General features: G+C 43.9%; 1 protein-coding gene across 1 annotated transcript in view; it reads left to right on the top strand.

The window, feature by feature from the left end:
* TRPV4 (transient receptor potential cation channel subfamily V member 4) overlaps positions 1–18,862 on the top strand; it is a 91,416-nt gene that overhangs the window by 17,660 nt on the left and 54,894 nt on the right. Inside the window, exons 3-4 of the mRNA XM_066603872.1 lie at positions 15,649–15,824; positions 17,075–17,227. Coding sequence (XP_066459969.1) covers positions 15,649–15,824; positions 17,075–17,227 — 329 coding nt within the window. The remainder of the gene's footprint in view (positions 1–15,648; positions 15,825–17,074; positions 17,228–18,862) is intronic.

The raw sequence follows: 18,862 nt of genomic DNA, 5'->3' as shown, positions 1-18,862 counted from the left end.
CAATGCTTTATTCATAGTATTGAGCTCTCTACATGGAGAAAAGTGGCCTTATGGGCCCCTTAAGGCTTCTAGGCCTGGGTGCAACCGCATCCCCTATAGTTATGTCCCTGCATATATGGTCTGTATGGTATCCTGCGGCATATCGGTCCACATTTGCTGTCATTGAGTCTCTAGATTGTGCAAACTCATAGACTGTCGAAGTTGGTGTCCCAAATGGTCTCATACCTGTCCTACTGGAAATAAATCTGGCGACCATGGAGACTTTTGTGTGACACCCTTGTGTGCGGCCGAGCATGATCCTGCTGGAAAATGCCTATTGGAAGACGCCATGAGAGGAACATATGTGGCTGCAGGATGTCCTGAACATATCTCTGAGCTGTCATTGTCCTTCGTACCCCTACTAGGAGTGACCGACTGTCGTATGCAGTGGTTCCCTAAATCGTCACACCAGCAGTGGGGGCAAGGTATCCCACTGTAAATCCCCATAGGAAAAAAAAATCACACATAGGTTGTAACACTACATGTCACTCGCTCTCTATTCCTATGACATTTGCCATGGCCTATGACCTTTATTTTTTGTATGGCCATTTTTTTGGCAATTGACATGATAAACACACATGAAAGTGAGAGGGATACTTTTCAAATGGACTTTACAAAGGCAACATGGATTGGGAAACATTTCAGGAATTTCCCAGTTCCTTCCTACACATACCTGTTGTGTCCTCCCTTTGGAAAAAGGAGCAGGAGTGCGAGTTGTTCTATGCAGCCTGTAGGAAAGGTTTTAACTGCTCACACTTTCATTGGACATTAATCAATGTGCACGTATCCAGTGTAATCCCTGTGCTTCTGCACTGAGCGCTTCTGTTACAGAAAACGTTAGTGTTCCCAGTTAAATGGGTTGTGACTAGAGATGAGCGAACGCGTTCGTCCGAGCTTGCTATTCGTGCGAATATTAGGGTGTTCGGGATGTTCGTTATTCGTAACGAACACCATGCGGTGTTCTGGTAAATTAAACTTTCTTCCCTGAGACGTTAGCGCTTTTTTTTGGCCAATATAAAGACAGGGAAGGCATTACAACTTCCCCCTGCAACGTTTAAGCCCTATACCACCCCCCTGCTGTGAGTGGCTGGGGAGATAAGGTGTCACCCGAGTATTGAAATCTGCCCCTCCCGCTGCTCGCTATGGATGCATTCTATATGCGCTCAATGGGGCCAGCGGCAGCAGCGCTGACCCCATTGAGAACATATAGAAGACAAATCCTTCTTCTCTGGCACAGCTGTAACAGCTGTAGCAGAGAAGAACGATGTTTGCCCATTGAATTCAATGGAACCGGCAATACAGCCGACTCCACTGAATGCAATGGGCTGCCGGCGATCGCAGGATGAATGGTCGGAAAGGGGTTAAATATATAACCCCTTTCCTGCAATTCATCCAGAAATGTGTTACACTAAAAATATATACCGGCGTATAAGGCGACCGGGCGTATAAGACGACCCCCCAACTGTCACCTTATACGCCGGTAATACAGTGGAGCAAAGAATAAAAAGCATTACTTACGTTTTTAGATGATCTGCGGCGCTCCTGCAGGCTGTCACTCCCTCCTGGTCCACGGCAGACAAGCTTTCTCCACGAAAGACTTTAAATCCCTGCCTCCAGAAGCACATGTGCCTTCAGCCAATCACAGCCAATGACAATGATGTCATTGAATGGCTGTGATTGGCTGTGTTTCTGGAGGCGGGGATTTCAAGGCTTGAAATCCCCGCCTCCAGAAACACAGCCAATCACAGCCATTCAATGACATCATTGTCATTGGCTGTGATTGGCTGAAGGCACATGTGCTTCTGGAGGCAGGGATTTAAAGTCTTTCGTGGAGAAAGCTTGTCTGCCGTGGACCAGGAGGGAGTGACAGCCTGCAGGAGTGCCGCAGATCATCTAAAAACGTAAGTAATGCTTTTTATTCTTTGCTCCACTGTATTACCGGCGTATAAGGTGACAGTTGGGGGGTCGTCTTATACGCCCTGTCGCCTTATACGCCGGTATATATTTTTAGTGTAACACATTTCTGGATGAATTGCAGGAAAGGGGTTATATATTTAACCCCTTTCCGACCATTCATCCTGCGATCGCCGGCAGCCCATTGCATTCAGTGGAACATGCTGTATTGCCGCTCCATTGAATTCAATGGGCAAACATCGTTCTTCTCTGCTACAGCTGTTACAGCTGTGCCAGAGGAGGACGATCTTTATGCTGACAGTGGGGGGGGGGGGGGGGGGCACTCTTGCCGCTATTGTGGCTTAATAGTGGGACCTGTGAACTTGAGATGCAGCCCACCATGTAGCCCCTCGCCTGCCCTATCCGTCACTGTGTCATTCCCATCACTTTCCTGAATTGCCCAGATTTTCACACATGAAAACCTTAGCGAGCATCGGCGAAATACAAAAATGTTCCGGTCGCCCATTGACTTCAATGGGGTTCGTTGTTCGAAACGAACCCTCGAGCATCACGGGAAGTTCGTTACGAATAACGAACACCCGAACATTTTGGTGTTCGCTCATCTCTAGTTGTGACCCTTCCTGTCATAAGCTCATTCCACTGACTCATATAAAACATTGCGTTCTGTCCCAGACCTTACTGTTCACTATGCTGGCAGTCTTTCCTGAAACTGTTTCCTACTCTTCTGTAGCATTGACTTGGTCCTGGACCAATTGTGTTTTGTGGAAGACTAGAACATGGCATACACTCATACATTATATGGGCGCGGATCATTTTCCAAGTAGTTATTCATGCTGTTCACTTTGCAACAGTAAAATAAGTTCTCAGGTGAAGGGTATCAAATAAGTCTTTGGTGTCTCCATTGCTGTGGGCTATTGAGCCCTGCGTCAATTATAATTAAATTGATTATATATAATTATTATCAGAAAACGAGGAGTGTCAGGCAAGCAAAGACCTAGAGATACAATTAGATGTGAATATTAGTCATTCTATTGCTCCCTTTGAGCAATCCATGTTGAACATCCAGACAGTGAATTCCTTTAACCCTTTAAGGACCAGGCTGTTTTCTACCTTAAGGACCAGACACTTTTTTTGGATTTTAGCCAAATTATTTTTGCTCCATATTTTTTCCGTGACATATAGGGCGATTTATTTATTTATTTATTTATTTATTTATTTTTTGTCTTTTTCACAGACTTTCCCCCCCCGTTTTTTTAGTTTTATTGGGGGTAAAAAGCTAAAAAAATGATTAAAAAAAAAAAACATCTATAGTTATTTTTTTGTATTAGTATATTTATGCTAAAATTAAGTATGGAAACATGTTCCTCTATTTGTTTTGGATGTTTTGATATATAATATGTATGGTTTGATTTACAGGCTGCTTATAGCGACGTTTTTCGTTGGCGTCAGTTTTGGGTTATTTCCATCCTTATGTGTATATATTTTTCTGTAATTTTGTTTTACTTATGTATGGAATTATGTTTTTTATTACTTATGTATGGAATTATGTTTTTTATTATCTATGTTCCCCATGACCTCATGTAAGACCCCTGGGGGGCATTCACATTTTTTTTTTTTATTTAACACTTTCCCACTGTAGCTGGGGCATCCATAGGAGCCCCAGTTACAGGGCAAAACAACTCCTGTAGTGACATTAGTCACTTGTAGAGCTGGCCAGGGTCTAGTATGACCCTGCAGCTCTGCTGTAGCAGGGAACCCCGGTGGTCACATGACACCCCCCCTTCCCCCCGGCTCCCATAGTGTTACACTGCCACTTTCACTTTTGGAGGAAGGAAAAGGCAGAAGGGGTTAAAAACACCTCCTTTTCCTCCGAATTATCAGCTGTTACTAACAGCTGATAACCTGTCCTGCCCTCTGATTGATTACAGAATCAGGAGGCTTAAAGCGCCGCCATAATTTTACTATCGACGGGGCTTTAAGCCCAGGACCAAGCGTCATATATTTACCGTGCTTGGTCCTTAATGGGTTAAATCAGAAGGATCCAATGACAAAGTGCTAATAAGCATGGTTACTGGAGGAGAGAGTTGAGTCTTTTTTTCTCTAGTGGTAAGCTGCATTTGGTAACCACTTATTCTCATCCCTTGTTGAGGCTATGTAGTGGCCCAGAGTGGAATATCTTTAGACGATGTGTGCCCATCTCATGTGGACTGACTTTTGTATGTCTGTTTGTGCATTTATGTTTGCTTGTGTTCTGTGTTGGTGTTACCAATCTCTGTGGTGAGTTTGTCTCATCTAACCTGTTGTGTGTGGCATGATTGGAGGGCTAGATAACTTAGGAAGGCAGAGTCTCGAGAAGACGAGGGAGAAAGTGGAGATGTAGTCGGTGGATAAGGATGTGTGAGTAGGAGGCTGAAGCTCTGGTGCTTCTGCCTGAGCAGAGCCCCAGGCCCGTCCCATTTGCCATGGGATGCATCCCCTCTGGGGACTGGAGTTCCGAGTTCAGATCCTGCCTGAGGAGTTAGCGGTTGTGATCGCACGTTCTCCTGCTTACCTACTGAGTCAAGGGACAAGTTGAGCATAAGCCAGGAGTTTATGGAGTATTGCTAGAACAATCGGAGGAAAAACAGAGCAAGGCATGGAAGAGAGAGTTGTATGTGTTCTTCATGTCAGGCGTGTAGCCCCGGAGAATGTCCATCAGATAACTGAGACTGGTGATGTTTAAATGTCGGGAGGAAGAAGAGTGACTCCTAGAAACCAGTGTGTCGGAGATTAAGTAGGAAGGAAAATGTGTCAGAAGTGTTATGCCTAAGACTGTCAAAGTGTTTGGTTCTTGGAAAATCAAAATTGGAAATGTGAGTAAAAGAAAACTGTGTGCCTCCCAGTTTAAAACTATCCTTTGACTTTTTTTTTCTTTTTTAAATTCTGTACGAGTGATTAATCGCTCGAGAAGAGGCACTGGTGTCACATGGACAGATAGTAAAGAACTTGCTTTGCACGAGTACTGATACCAGGCCCTGTTGGGCCGGCCGCAGTTTTGGATGCACCGGGTAGAGACAGTAGAGCCACTCGTGACATACCATCAGGTTTTTCCCCGCTGTCTCCCTCGGCTAAAGGGCCAACCCGGCACGCTACAGTAACATTCATACCTGGCATCTAAGTGAACTTATATGGGCAGGCAGGTAACAGAGGAAGATCATTCTGCTGATTGATAGATTAGTTATGTGTACGATTCTCAATAGTAAAAACGAAAAAGGTTTGGTACGGTGTTAGCCAGTAGAGCAAAATGTGATTGTTCCCAGCAAGTGGAACCACGTAATCTTGTAGATATGATGCCTTTTAATGGCTATCAAAAACACATCATGTTATAGCGAGCTTTCCAACCTACTCAGAGTTCTTCCTCTGGCATAGTGGAACGTAAGGGAAAGATTAAGTCCCCTTGAAAATCCATGAGCTATTGAAAAGAATTTGGCAATTCCACCTAAAAAAAATAACACAACTACTGTTGGAATTTTTAAGTAGCTTTGTTAGTTATCAATTAGTTTTCCCAAAAGATGTAAGCCTATTCACAAATTTTATGTAATTGTTTCTGCGCTCCCCCTTACACATCATAGTGGCACTGCCACTGTGCCTGCACTGTCGACAGGTGTGATGTGAAGTCCCGCTTCCAGGTGCAGAGACTTCTTCTGGAGTAAAGTCCTCCTTCAGGCTGGGCTCGCACGAGCGATCCGGATTTTGCATGCGGGTTCCCGCAGCGGAATCCAGCTGTGACCCTGGCTGGCGACCCTGCGTACTTTCTCTTTCTGTACTGTAGTTGACTGCAGACACTTGACGTCGGTCATGCGCAGTACAGATTTTTTTTCTATATATGTTTCTCCTGTTCCGTCGCTAGGCAATGATGCAGTTGCGGATGGACTGCAGGTCGGACAGCTTCCATTGACTTCAATAGAGGCCATCCGCATGGCGTCTATGGCAAAACAGAGCATGCTGCGATTTTTTTTTTTCCTCTGCTCGCGGAACTCGCAGTTAGTTTCCCTGAGTGTGAAGGAAAAAGTAATTTTTTCATACCTTTCAATGCATGCCATTTGCTGCGGATGCCGACTGCGGATTCTGCAAATCAAAGCCGCCTGTGTGAGACGACCTCAGCCAGCGGTGAGATCGCGAGAGATTGCAGCAAGAGCATAGGGGGGCCAGAAACAGCGGCAGCCTTGAAATAAAATGGCCATTGAAAGGGGGCTACACAGCAAAGTGCATAGGGAGCAGCAAAACCCACCAAGGGCCCCTGACGACAATGGAGAGCCAGCCTGGGGTGAAGCGGCCTACAGCACACGGGAGGAGACTCTCTCCTCACATGGGCGGTCACCACAGCGGCAGTGCAGAATAATTGCCATGGACGCTGCAGCTATGAATTGAAGCGAAAGAGATCATCATCAGCAACCGTGAGCGGTCTGCTACCCCCCGTTACAGTATTGGATGAAATTCCTGGCCATGGTGGGGGGTAAACTGACTGACAGGACTGTATGTAAAATGTAAAGGGTTAATTTGGCGCCATAGTTAATAGTCAAGCAGGGCATTGCAAGGGTTACTTATGTGGCGTTATGTGTTATAAAACTGTAATGGCATATAGGATGTTTTTAATGTTATGCATAAAGGGTTAATGACAACAGTGTAATGTACCAGATGTGATGTCACACAGTGTCGTAACGATGTGAAATGGCGCAGTTGGGCTGTTTTCACATGGCCACTATACTCGCACGTGATTTATGTGTTGCGAGATGCATGAATATGAACCCCATATGCGATGCAGGAAACAAATCGTGGCATGTCCTATCACGGGTTATATTGGAGGGTGTCCTCGCATCGCCCACTGTTCTCAGTGGGGCCTAGCGGCAGCATCGCGCCGTGTGCTAGGTACACGAGTGCGATGCGAGGTCTCCCCATTGAAAATGATGAGAGACGGTCTGTGATTCTCGGCTGCAGCTCAGGCTCAGTCCACCTCCCTCCCACTGCTCTCCACAACTCCGACACGTTTACCACAGTCTTTAGCCGCTCGTACAACATTACATCCTGGTTCATAAATCCCATCTCTAGGAAGCGATGTCTGTGATTGGTTCTTCAACTGCTGCTCAGGCAATCAATGCAGTGCTGGATGAACCAATGTGATGGCTGTGATTGGCTGTGTCTCAGCCAATTCATAAACTCAGCCTCTACAACGCGATGGCTGTTGATTGGTTTATCCAGCGCTGCATTGTTTGCCTGAGCAGCAGTGGAAGAACCAATCACAGCCATCACATTGGTTCATCCAGCACTGCATTGATTGGCTGAGCAGTGCTCATAGAACCAATCCCAGCCATCGCTTCCTGGATCTTGTATGAGCGGCCGAGGACTGTGGGAAGCTCGTTGGGGCACTGGGAGGGATGTGGATTGAACCTCCTAGGAAAGTATAATAAAACCTTCCCTGCAAATAAGACCTAGTGCCTCTTTTGGGGCAAAAGTTTACATAAGGCATGGTCTTATTTTTGGGCAGACATGGTACCACATTTAGTATATATGTTAGGAACCTTTCCGGTATATAGGCTAATTGTACATCACACCTATGATGTGAATAGAGCTATATGTTAGTCAAATAGCAGTTTTCTTGTTTTTCCTTAAGAGCAGAGTTATCTTATAGATGTAGAAATAATTAATCAGCCAAATTGCGCCCCCTGAGTAATGAGTCATTTTTTGCCCAGATTAATTGAGTCCTACTGTCCCCCAGAATAGTTAATGACCCATAGTAAAGCGCCGCATGGGAAACCTTGCATGGCTTCCTGCAGTGTCCCCACCCTAGTTTTACTGTATCTGCATCTTAAGGATGAAGATAAAATTGACTTAAGAAACAGAGGACTGGAACACCAATCCTGGCTCTTCCCGATTCTGCTAACCGGACGTTATTTTAAGAACTGATTGAGAGAACCGTCAGAACGCCATCCTGAGTCCTTGGTTTAAAAAACTCCTTGAGCCCTGCGATATGCGGCTGGCGTGAAAATGACTCGACGATCCTGGCCCATTGACAGAGTATTGTTCTAGGTGCTGGACACTCCAATCTATGTTTTTTTTAGCAGTGTGTATGCTAAAGTAAAGCCTCTCATGACATATCCTTAGGGGCCCTTTACACAGGACGACTGTTGGGCGCAGAAGCGCCCTACAGTCATGCCAGCAATTATCGTTCCTGTTCTTTACAGAGGAACCAATTGTCGCTCCGTGAATAGAGGTAGAGCGGGCGAGGGATCATTCTGGTTCCGCCCGCATCCATTCACCGTAAGCAGGCTGTCGTTAATGGATACACAACGGCCTATTTATAGAGGCTAGTTGTAGTTTATTTGTATGCCTGCACGATCCGAACGCCGAATATCATTCAGCTAATGCCGGCATTTACACTGAATGATTCTAGTTCAGATTCCCGGGATCCAGCGAGAATCTGAATGAGAACGTTCAATATGAAGGGCCCTAAGTTTGGTAATGTATGAATGAATGAGTCAGGTTTCCATGGAATGAATGGGGTTACAGTTCTACAGAGAGGCAATTAATGTGGTTTTTCTGGAAGTTCATAAAAAGAAAAAAACCCTCTTGAAAGAGTTTTCTTGAGGCTGCTGTTTGTAGTTGAGATGTTCAAAGCTGGTCTGATAACTTTTTCTATGCCATGGGAATACGTCTGAATCATTTGCATATCACAATACAGTCATGTTGACCTTTGTGTGTGAATGCGCTGCAAGAAAACAATTATGTGGATGTATTTCTCTGGGTCATTCCATGCCAAGTGGACCAGTGGTCCCCACTCGGCCATCTCCGATTTTGCTGAAAATTTATAAGGATGTACATGTATGTTTGAAACGAGGTTCTGTAAAGTTCTAGGGCCAGATATCAAATACCTGGGACACTGTTGCCCTTTCACTGGAGGTCCCAATGAGCGCGCGGCTTCAGCTACGAGGATTTTGCAAACTTAAGCCATACTTTGGTTAAATATATCTCAAAACCAAAAACCATTGGTAATTTGTGCTTTGACCAGTACACCAAACAGCTATATGGCTTTGCACTGCTGCAATATCACGGTCAAAGCATATGTATTTGTGAAGATATTCACACCCACATATGATGAAAAATGTTAAATGATCAAATCTGACCTATTTTTAAGGTCAAATATCTAAAAAAGGGTACCCCTCAAATCTATTTATTTTGATATCAGTCGAAAGAGCAAATTTTTCTCTACAAGGATCATCATTTTATTTTTTGGAGTCTTTCAGTTTAAGAAAAGAAAAATGCCACTGAACATGGCGTTTTTAAACATACGCAATGAATGATAAATGCACTATTCAAACCCTTGCGTTGGTCCATGGTGGTTATACCACTACCAATTCCCTAAGAATTGGTATTATAATCCTATTAAGAATTGTAATAATGCCAAATCTTTTGAGAATTGGCAGCCCCATCGCCTAGGGGCCACGCCCGATAGCCGTGCAAGGCCAGCCACGGGCGGTCTCTTTATCACAGGTTCCGAAGCCTGAGGGTGGGTGTCTTAGCCTAGGATCCCAAGCCTAATATTGGGTCTCTTTTGTTGGTTCCCAAGCCATAATGTTCAGTCTAAGTGGTCTGGAACTGTTGCTGAATTTGCAACATAATTGGCTCCAAGAAGCTGTATTGTCGTCCCATTGCTGTTGCAGCTGGTGCTGGCAGTATTGCAATGATTGACTGCTCAGGAATCCAGCAGGTATCATTTCTCACAGGCCAGTGAAAGAAGCTAGCTGGTCCATGAGGATGCATGAAATTTATTAATGCATCATGGTCGTCGACTGAAATTTCAGATTTGGCATTATTACAATTCTTAATAGGATTATAATACCAATTCTTAGGGAATTGGTAGTGGTATAACCACCATGGACCAACGCAAGGGTTTGAATAGTGCATTTATCATTCATTGCGTATGTTTAAAAACGCCATGTTCAGTGGCATTTTTCTTTTCTTAAACTGAAAGACTCCAAAAAATAAAATGATGATCCTTGTAGAGAAAAATTTGCTCTTTCGACTGATATCAAAATAAATAGATTTGAGGGGTACCCTTTTTTAGATATTTGACCTTAAAAATAGGTCAGATTTGATCATTTAACATTTTTCATCATATGTGGGTGTGAATATCTTCACAAATACATATGCTTTGACCGTGATATTGCAGCAGTGCAAAGCCATGTAGCTGTTTGGTGTACAGAGCAAAGCACCGGTTACAAGTCGTTTTTGGTCTTGAGCTATACTTGGCCAAAGTTTGGTGTAAATGTCATGCGGCGTGATTTTCAAGCTACTTTGACACAAAATTGTGGCCGATATATTCTTTTGTGATAGCCGGTACTAATTTTTTTGTGTTCACCAGCAAAAGTTGAGCTAGTATGTCCAATTTCAGCATCATAGCCAGTATATTTCTATAATGCCTATGTGCCAAAGTTTGCAAAATCCTTGTAGCTGAAGCCGCGAGCTCAGTGGGACCTCCAGTGTAAAGGCGACAGTGCCACAGGTATTTAAGATCTGGAGCTAAAACTTCACAGAACCTCGTTTCAAACATATACATATATCTGAGTAAATTTTCAGCAAAATCGGAGACGGTCGAGTGGGGACGATTTTGAAAATTGGTCCAATTGATGTGGAATGACCCCTTTGGCAATGCTTCATCCATGTCAATTATGTATTGTTCTATTAAAACGTTCCAATAGAAATGAGAATTCCTGTAGTGAACAAAAACACAACAAAAAGTATTTGCTCTACTGAAATGTCACTCATCACTACCTTTTTCAAATGGGGTCATTACTAAATGTCCTTCACTTTTTAGTAATTTAATAAGAGTAAGCCAGTATTAATAATAAGGGGGTCGTGTGATTAGAAGTGTCTTAAAGGGGTTGTCCGGCCACACAGGGTAAAAATTTTTATAATGCTGCTGCTTCCCTTTCAGTAAGGATAGTAACACACAGCATACAGGGGCTCAAACCGGCAGGCAGATCAGCTGCAATGTCAGTTTCTTACCTTAGAATCTGATGTTCACTGCAGCTTTCAAAGATGGCGCCTCTGTGCTGCCTTCCCACAATGCTCTGCACTCTTCCTCTTCTGTGTGCGCGCTCCCGATGGCAGTAAGAGGCATGAAAAAGCACGATTTCATGGCCTCCCTCAGCTCACGTCCTAGCCCCGCCCACGACACGTCCACCTCTATTGAACTGCTCTACAGTCTCTCCCCGCCCAGGCCCCGCCCCTGCTGCATACTATACTCAGAGGGGTTGTAGCCAGGGGACACTTATACACTCATGGTTCACGATAAAATCCTGGCATGAGTGTAAACAGCAGCACAGTGTATAGTGAATGGAGAGGGGCTGGGGAGAGCCGAGAGAGAACCCTCCTGCAGCCCCCCCACTGCAAGGCTACCTACTGCCCCCCACCCTGCTAGAGTAAAGTAAAACAAAACATTTCCCCACACACACATGCCCTCATAGTGCCCCTCCCACAGCGACCCCCCCCCCCCCCCCCGACTTCTGTCAGCCGGGTCCCTGCACACACACACACATCACTGCACCCCCCCCCCCTTGCACACATCCATCCATCCATCCATCTCTCCCTCTTCACCCCCCCCCCTTCCCCCGGGACTTCTGACAGCCGGGTCTCCAGACACCACGAACACACACACACATCACTGCACCCCCACCCCCCCCTTGCACACATCCATCCATCCATCCATCTCTCCCTCTCCACCCCCCCACCCCCCCGCGAGAGCCCGCCCCTCCACTCATTCTTACCTTGGAGTTGAAGAGCCAGCAGACACGCCTCCCCTGCAGGCAGCTTCCCAGCGGCTGAAGTTCTTCTGCACATGCGCAGAGCTGTGGTGGAGAAGCGTGTCCCCGTCGTCCCGACAAGAAGAGGACAAGAGACTTGTCGGAACCCATGGCAACCGAGGAGCAACACAGGGGGGGGCATGCTAAAGGTAAGTGAATAACTTCTGTTTGCCTAATTTACAATGCACAATGTATATTACAAAGTGCATTGTATTGGGCAAACAGAAGTAATGAGACCTGATGTTTATGGCCGGACAACCCCTTTAACTTTTGCACACTCATTTCTTGTGAAATCTTTGTTGATCCACAAACTTATTAGCACCTGAATCTCCAAATTGGAATATCTCTTGAAGTATTCTTGGTCCATCCATAGTGCATCACCAAGCAACCAGGCCCACAAATACAATAATCTACACAGCAATATTGCACTTCTATTAGTACATCTCACTGCTTCATGACGTTGAGTCACATAGCAAGTTGTAGAATACTAGTACCATTTAGTTAACTTAGTCATGCCATGTAAACAGTTGAATCATGTGTCTATAAAGTAGTGTTGATGTCACATAATACTCACACACGGCTGTGATGTATTATTACTACCAACTATCATATGCACTTTCTGGTTACTATACAGTAATGGCAGCCATGTGTTATGGAAGTGCCTACTGCCACATAGTAGTTCACAGTTTTGGTTGTATTCAAGTGCTTTTCATAACTATTTGAAGAAATATGCTGTATGTACACAATACTGGAGTTCAATGTGTATAAAGAAAAACGCCTCTTCTCACTGCATAAATTACAGCTCTATAAGTAGGACTAATGCATTTCAAATACATAAAAGCTGTATTCTATACATTTAATGCTTGAATCCACATCCATCAACTAGTATTTAATGATTACACCATATAAATAATTCATAATCTTTCTTTTCACTAACTTTCTTTCCGCATTTGCTCAAAGATTTGATGGTTCTTTGCAGTACATTAGGGAAGGCTGCATCCTGAAAGGTTAGGTTATACTTCTTCTAAGAGAAGGAATATTTGCTGACAAATATGTTAAACTCTGTAATATATCAACTAAAAGTAACCAGTTTTCATGATCTTAACAGGAATTTGATAATTGTTATCCAAACGTTCTGTAGAATTGTCTAAAGAGGAGTAAAATGTATCATTGGGTTTGTTGTCACTCCCTTCCATCTGTTCCATCTATCTAATCTTCTGCAGTCCCTAGGATACGAAGATAATGGGGAGATAGAACAAAGCAAGGCTGTTTTCATACACCATTTTATCTACACTGTGGGTTTCTGTCTCTGGCTTCCATCTCAATGACCAAGAATGGTATTTAGACAGAACATTAGGCATTAATGTATCAAGCAGAGACCACTTTGGTTTCCATTCCTCTCCATCATTTTAGGAGGACAGAAAAATGTAGTTGACCAAAATGGTCTCTTTGTCGACATATTAAGGTCTATGGGTCTGACCAGGATTGTATCTTTAAACCACTTTTAGCAATTCAGATGGAATTTCACAGCATAGAGCAAAAACCTGTGTGAAAAGAGCCTACCACATGACTGCAATGTCGGACTATACATAGGGGTTAACTGTAACCATGGGGATATATATATATTTAAAAAAAAATGCTCCAGCTCACTATAAACCCAAATGGAATGCATGGTAGTGCCGTGTGGCACCTTACAGTCCATAAATCAAGAGCAAGCAGTCCTGCATGCATATAAAGGAATTGATTCCATGGTTTTATTGATGCATACAAGAATCCAAACTAACAGAACACAGCTTAGACCCAGAGAGCTGACCTGTTGCTTTCTGGATAGGACTGAGCAGTCTAAGCCGCAGAGGTGGATAGTTTGTGGAACATGTTACGGGCTGTTGCCAAGGCAGGACTTATTATGAAGTCAATGTGAAGTCAACATTTCTTGGGGTCTGGCAGGTTTACATGGGTTTTCCAATCACTTTTCCTTAATTCAAAAATCATTTCCATCGCTCGAGTTTGATCAAATAAGGCTTCCAAAGTACTTTGGTGCACTTTCCCGATGACCTGGCATGAGCTATCTTAAAGGATCCACCCTGACCTACTATATTTTGGAATAAAGAATCTCTACACCAACTACAATGGTATTCCCCATAGTAACCTATGGATGTGAGAGCTGGACCATAAGGAAGGCCGAGCGAAGGAAAATAGACGCCTTTAAACTGTGGTTTGGAGGAAAATTCTGAGAGTGCCTTGGACAGCAAGAAGATCAAACCAGTCCATACTCCAGGAAATAAAGCCAGACTACTCACTGGAGGGGATGATATTAAAGGCAAAACTGAAGCACTTTGGCCACATGATGAGAAGACAGGATACCTTGGTGAAGATGCTGATGTTGGGGAAAGTGGAAGGCAAAAAGAAGAGGAGCCGACCAAGGGCAAGATGGATGGATGATATCCTTCAGATGATGGACTGGACCTTGGTGGAGTTGGGGTTGGCGACAGCCGACAGGAAGCTCTGGCATGGGCTGGTCCATAAGGTCACAAAGAGTCAGAAGTAAATGAACGAATAAACAACAACAAACCAACTACCTGCGTTATAGGTGCCTAATTAAGAGTTATCACAAGCAAACTTTGACATGGAGGAGTTCTGCCTTAAACAAGCAGTCTCCTCAGAGAAATAAGTACTCCAGATTTCTTCCTGTACCACTACATTAATCACGTTTTTAGAATTGGGGTTGTAATTAAATCAAAGGGAAGTGGGATCATGCTGTGCCCCGTTCTGTTAAGATACCTTTTACATATGCCGATAGTCGCCCAAATAATTGCTCAAATGAGTGCTTTTCAGGCAAATATTGACTGTGCACATATGGCCAGAGACAGGGCACTGAGTGAGAACTCACTCAATTGTCACTAGTCGTTGTATTTCAGACTGCTGAGCAGCTTTTAATAATAATAAACTTTATTTGTATAGCGCCAACATATTCAGGGGGGATACATAGACAGGGGGCATACAGAAAGACAATACAAACATTACAGAACCACGGTTACATAGTAATCAATTGATGGAAACCATAGGGGTTGAGGGTCCTGCTCCAACGAGCTTACATACTACAAATAGTGGGGTGATACAGAAGGTAAAGGGCTAGAGATGTGCACGGTATGGTGAAGTGGAGAGTGAGGGATGCTATGCTTTTTGCTCTGTATAAGCAGGAGTTGCTCAAAATGTGAGCAATTACCTGGTTACAATGAATGGAGGCAGGTGGGCCAGAACGATGCCAGAACTCCATTCACTTGACTGTCACTCCTCTGTAAAGTACAGGAGCAATAGTCGCCTGTGCAGCTGTTAAGCGTCATGTTGCGCACAGTGTTAAGGCAGCAGAAATACAGTCCTAAGCTCTTGCTCATGACCTGAAGGTTGTGAGTTCTATCCCCACGTGTTTCAGGTAGCCGGCTCAAGGTTGACTCAGCCTTTCATCCTTCCAAGGTTGGTAAAATGAGTACCCATCTTGGTGGGGGGTAATAAATAAATTACCTGAAAGTGCTGCAGAAGAAGGCGCTTTACAAATAACAGGATTTATTTATTTTTTTATATTTTATTCAGGCGCTCATGTACCCAACAGTCGTACTGTGTAAAGGTACCTTAGGTTGCTGTTTTGAGATTTTAGGGCAGCAAGACACTAACCTTGTTCTGTGGGTGTGACCTTTGGGACTCTGTGTAGTAACCTTACACTTGCAGTGCTGTTGATAAACACTAATTATGGTTTGAGACCGTTCCATAGCAATCAAGCTATATTACCACCTAGTGTGTTGAAACTGTCAAGCTTACTTTACCAGTTTTAAAGTCACCTTTTTTTTTTTTTTTCCAGGAAGGATAATCAAACTTCCCAGAACTCAAGCCCTGACCCCCCTCCTCGAGTGATCAAGATGTTTAATAGACATATCCTCTTTGACATTGTGTCAAGGGGTGCCACATCAGAGCTGGAGGGATTATTGCCTTTCTTGTTGACTCAGAAGAAACGAATGACAGATGAGGAATTTCGAGGTTAGGTGCAGACATTAAGAATTGTCCTGTGTATCTTTAACTGGGTTTTAAGCACCCAGTAATGTTTAATCTGCAGGAATCTTAAGCTTCTAATGTAAGCAAATTCCAGTGTGGAGTAATTGTAACCCATTAATCTTCATTGATACCGATTATGAAGTCTCCACAGTAAAAAGTGAATTAAAAGTATTAAAAGTTGTTAAAGTGAACCTGTCACTGGGTTTATGCTGCTTGAACCACGGGCAGCATGATCCCGGGACATATATGCACAGTGCCCCCATGTAAGTATTATTCTGAAACGTTGCTACGTTTCAGCATAAACACACTTTAAAGTTTACCTGTTTGACTTAGGAACAGATTTCCTGAGTCAGTGCCGGGTTCTATCCTGCCTGCAGAATATTTACTGACAGTTCCTCTCTCGGATTCTGTATGTGGCAAGACCTATCAGCCAACATCCTGCAGGGGCGAGAATGCGACAGGACCCACCTTTTTGACTCAAGCTCTGTTCCCAAACCAAATAAATAAAATTAAAGTGTGTTTATACTGAAATGCCATAGTCTGCGCATCCATGCAATCCATAGGGCAGGCCCGGGTTGTCTCTGCTGCTCAATAAGTTGGCCCTTCTCTGACTAAATGACATGGATGATGTCTTCTATGTTATCCACAGGGCTATCCAAATCTTGCTCATGCATCGCAAGGAGACAAGCACATGTGCACGAATCTGAGTCGAATCTGCCCACCATAGTGGCAAGCAGTCTGCACATGTACTAGTTCATGATTTCGTGGCACGTGTGCGAATTTTGAATTGTCCTCTGGATGACGTTGGAGACATCATCCGTGGTCCTCAGTCAGATACGGGTCAGTTTATCAAGTGAAGTGTGGGCAACAGAGATGGACCGACCGCTTGGATGCTATTTGCATGCAGCACAGGAAGTTTAAAAAGTCTATTTTTCAGAGTATGGTGGCTACAGACAACATTACAACATATGATTTGGAAGAGCTCTACTGGATTGTTCTACAGCTGTATGTGGTTTAACCTGCTCAGAACAGCTGGCAAGTAGCAGCCATGGAAATTAGAATGAATACTTCCCCTTTTTCTGCTACATGAAGAGAACTGTAAAAATGAGCAAAATGGAAATATTAAGTTTTTGTAAATAATAAGTCATTAAAAATAAGTACTTTGTAAATCTTTCTAACGTAGTAAAAGAATACAAACCCATAGTTTTATCTCTAAAGTGTGTTTTTCCCCACAGAGCCATCAACTGGGAAGACCTGCTTACCTAAAGCGCTGCTAAATTTAATAGGAGGAAGGAATGACACAATCCCAATTCTGGCTGATATTGCTGAAAAAACAGGAAATCTTCGTGAATTTATGAATTCGCCTTTCCGGGATGTTTATTATAGAGGTATACATCTGCATGCTCTGTGATGGTTCTTTTGTAGTTGGTTTGTGTGGAGTTAATAGATGTGCATTTTGATTGTCCTATTAAAATTGGACTTTATTTCTGTAAAGTGTTTTTAAGGGGATCATCTGGTTTAGAAACCACAATTTGCAAATAAGCTATTAGAGAATTGTAAGTTCATTTGAACTCTCAGTTCACTAAGCGCTTTAACTTTTAGCTGAGCTTTCTGTCAGGGGGTTAGGTTTGAATACACAAAAACGACACTAGATTGTGTAGACTACGCTGTCGTGTTCACTAAAAAAGGCGAACAAATGGCGAGTTGGTCAAATGGAGCAAACATTGGTTTGTTAATTGAAGAACAGGAAAATGGTAACTTTTGATCCAGTAATCTGTCAAGGAAAGTTCAAAAGTCTGTATGACTGGTTATTAATCAAAGTCCTAGACTGGTTGCCTGGGATCAGCAATAAATAATTGTATCACTAAATAATAATAATCTTTATTTGTATAGCGCCAACATATTCCGCAGCGCTTACATAGACAGGGGGAATACAGAAAGACAAAAGTACAAAAAATTACAGAAGCACGGTTACAATCGTAATCAATTGCTGGAAACAATAGGGGTGAGGGTCCTGCTCCAACGAGCTTACATACTACTGATAATGGGGTGGGTGATACAGAAGGTAAAGGGGCTGGAGATGTGCACGGTGTGGCGAGGTGGAGAGTGAGGGATGCTATATACAGAAAATGGTCAGACATTTAGCTATGCGACGGCAGGATCAGTATGACTACAGGAGCGGTTTATGATGGCTAGCAGGGATTGCAGTCAGTAGGTCAGGGAGCATGTTATCAGGCAGCGTATAGAGGAGTTTGTTTAGAGAATGCGGTATGCCTCCCTGAAGAGGTGTGTTTTTAGAGCACGCCTGAAGTTTTTTGAGTCCTAGATTGCCCGGGTATCCTTTGGTAGAGCGTTCCAGAGGACTGGTGCTGCTCTGGAGAAGTCTTGGAGGCGGGAGTGAGAAGTTTGAATTAGAGGGGTGTGCAGTCTAGTTTCGTTTGCCGAGCGGAGAGCACGGGCTGGGTGATGGATTCAGATGAGGGAGGCAATATAGGGGGCGCTGCGCTGTGGAGGACTAAATAGAGTTTAGGTCTGTTAGCGCACAATATCTGTAACAAGTCTCTGCCCTGGTGACCAGAGATGATTCTCCTCTAAACCCGTTGGCGCAGGTTCAATGTTGCTGGAGGGGAGGGAATGAAGGAACCCCCTGGAATTGACTTCACTATTTAGCCCTTCTTTCTCTGTTCACCAGAGGAAAACTACCCATCTGACAATTGCTACAGCCCTGTAGCACAAGCCAGGAGAGACTCCTTTCGTCCTCTGTCCACAGCTTAGCTGCTCTCTACACACTCTGCGGAGGGAGATTTCCTTAAGACTGTATTCGTGACACTGCAATACACCAGGAGAGACTCCTGCTTCAACCTCTGTCCTGCACCAAGCTCCTTTTTGTACAAACAGTGCATTTCCTGTTCCTTTAGCTCAGCTCTGTTGTTCATTTTCCATCCACTCATAAAGAGACAAGACCACAAAAAATATAGCATTTAACATGGAATAATAACAACTTGAACACCACCATAGGAGTT

This window comes from Eleutherodactylus coqui, chromosome 5 (genome assembly GCF_035609145.1).
Source record: "Eleutherodactylus coqui strain aEleCoq1 chromosome 5, aEleCoq1.hap1, whole genome shotgun sequence".
Lineage (NCBI taxonomy): Eukaryota > Metazoa > Chordata > Amphibia > Anura > Eleutherodactylidae > Eleutherodactylus > Eleutherodactylus coqui.
This window is presented reverse-complemented; position numbering and strand designations above follow the sequence as displayed.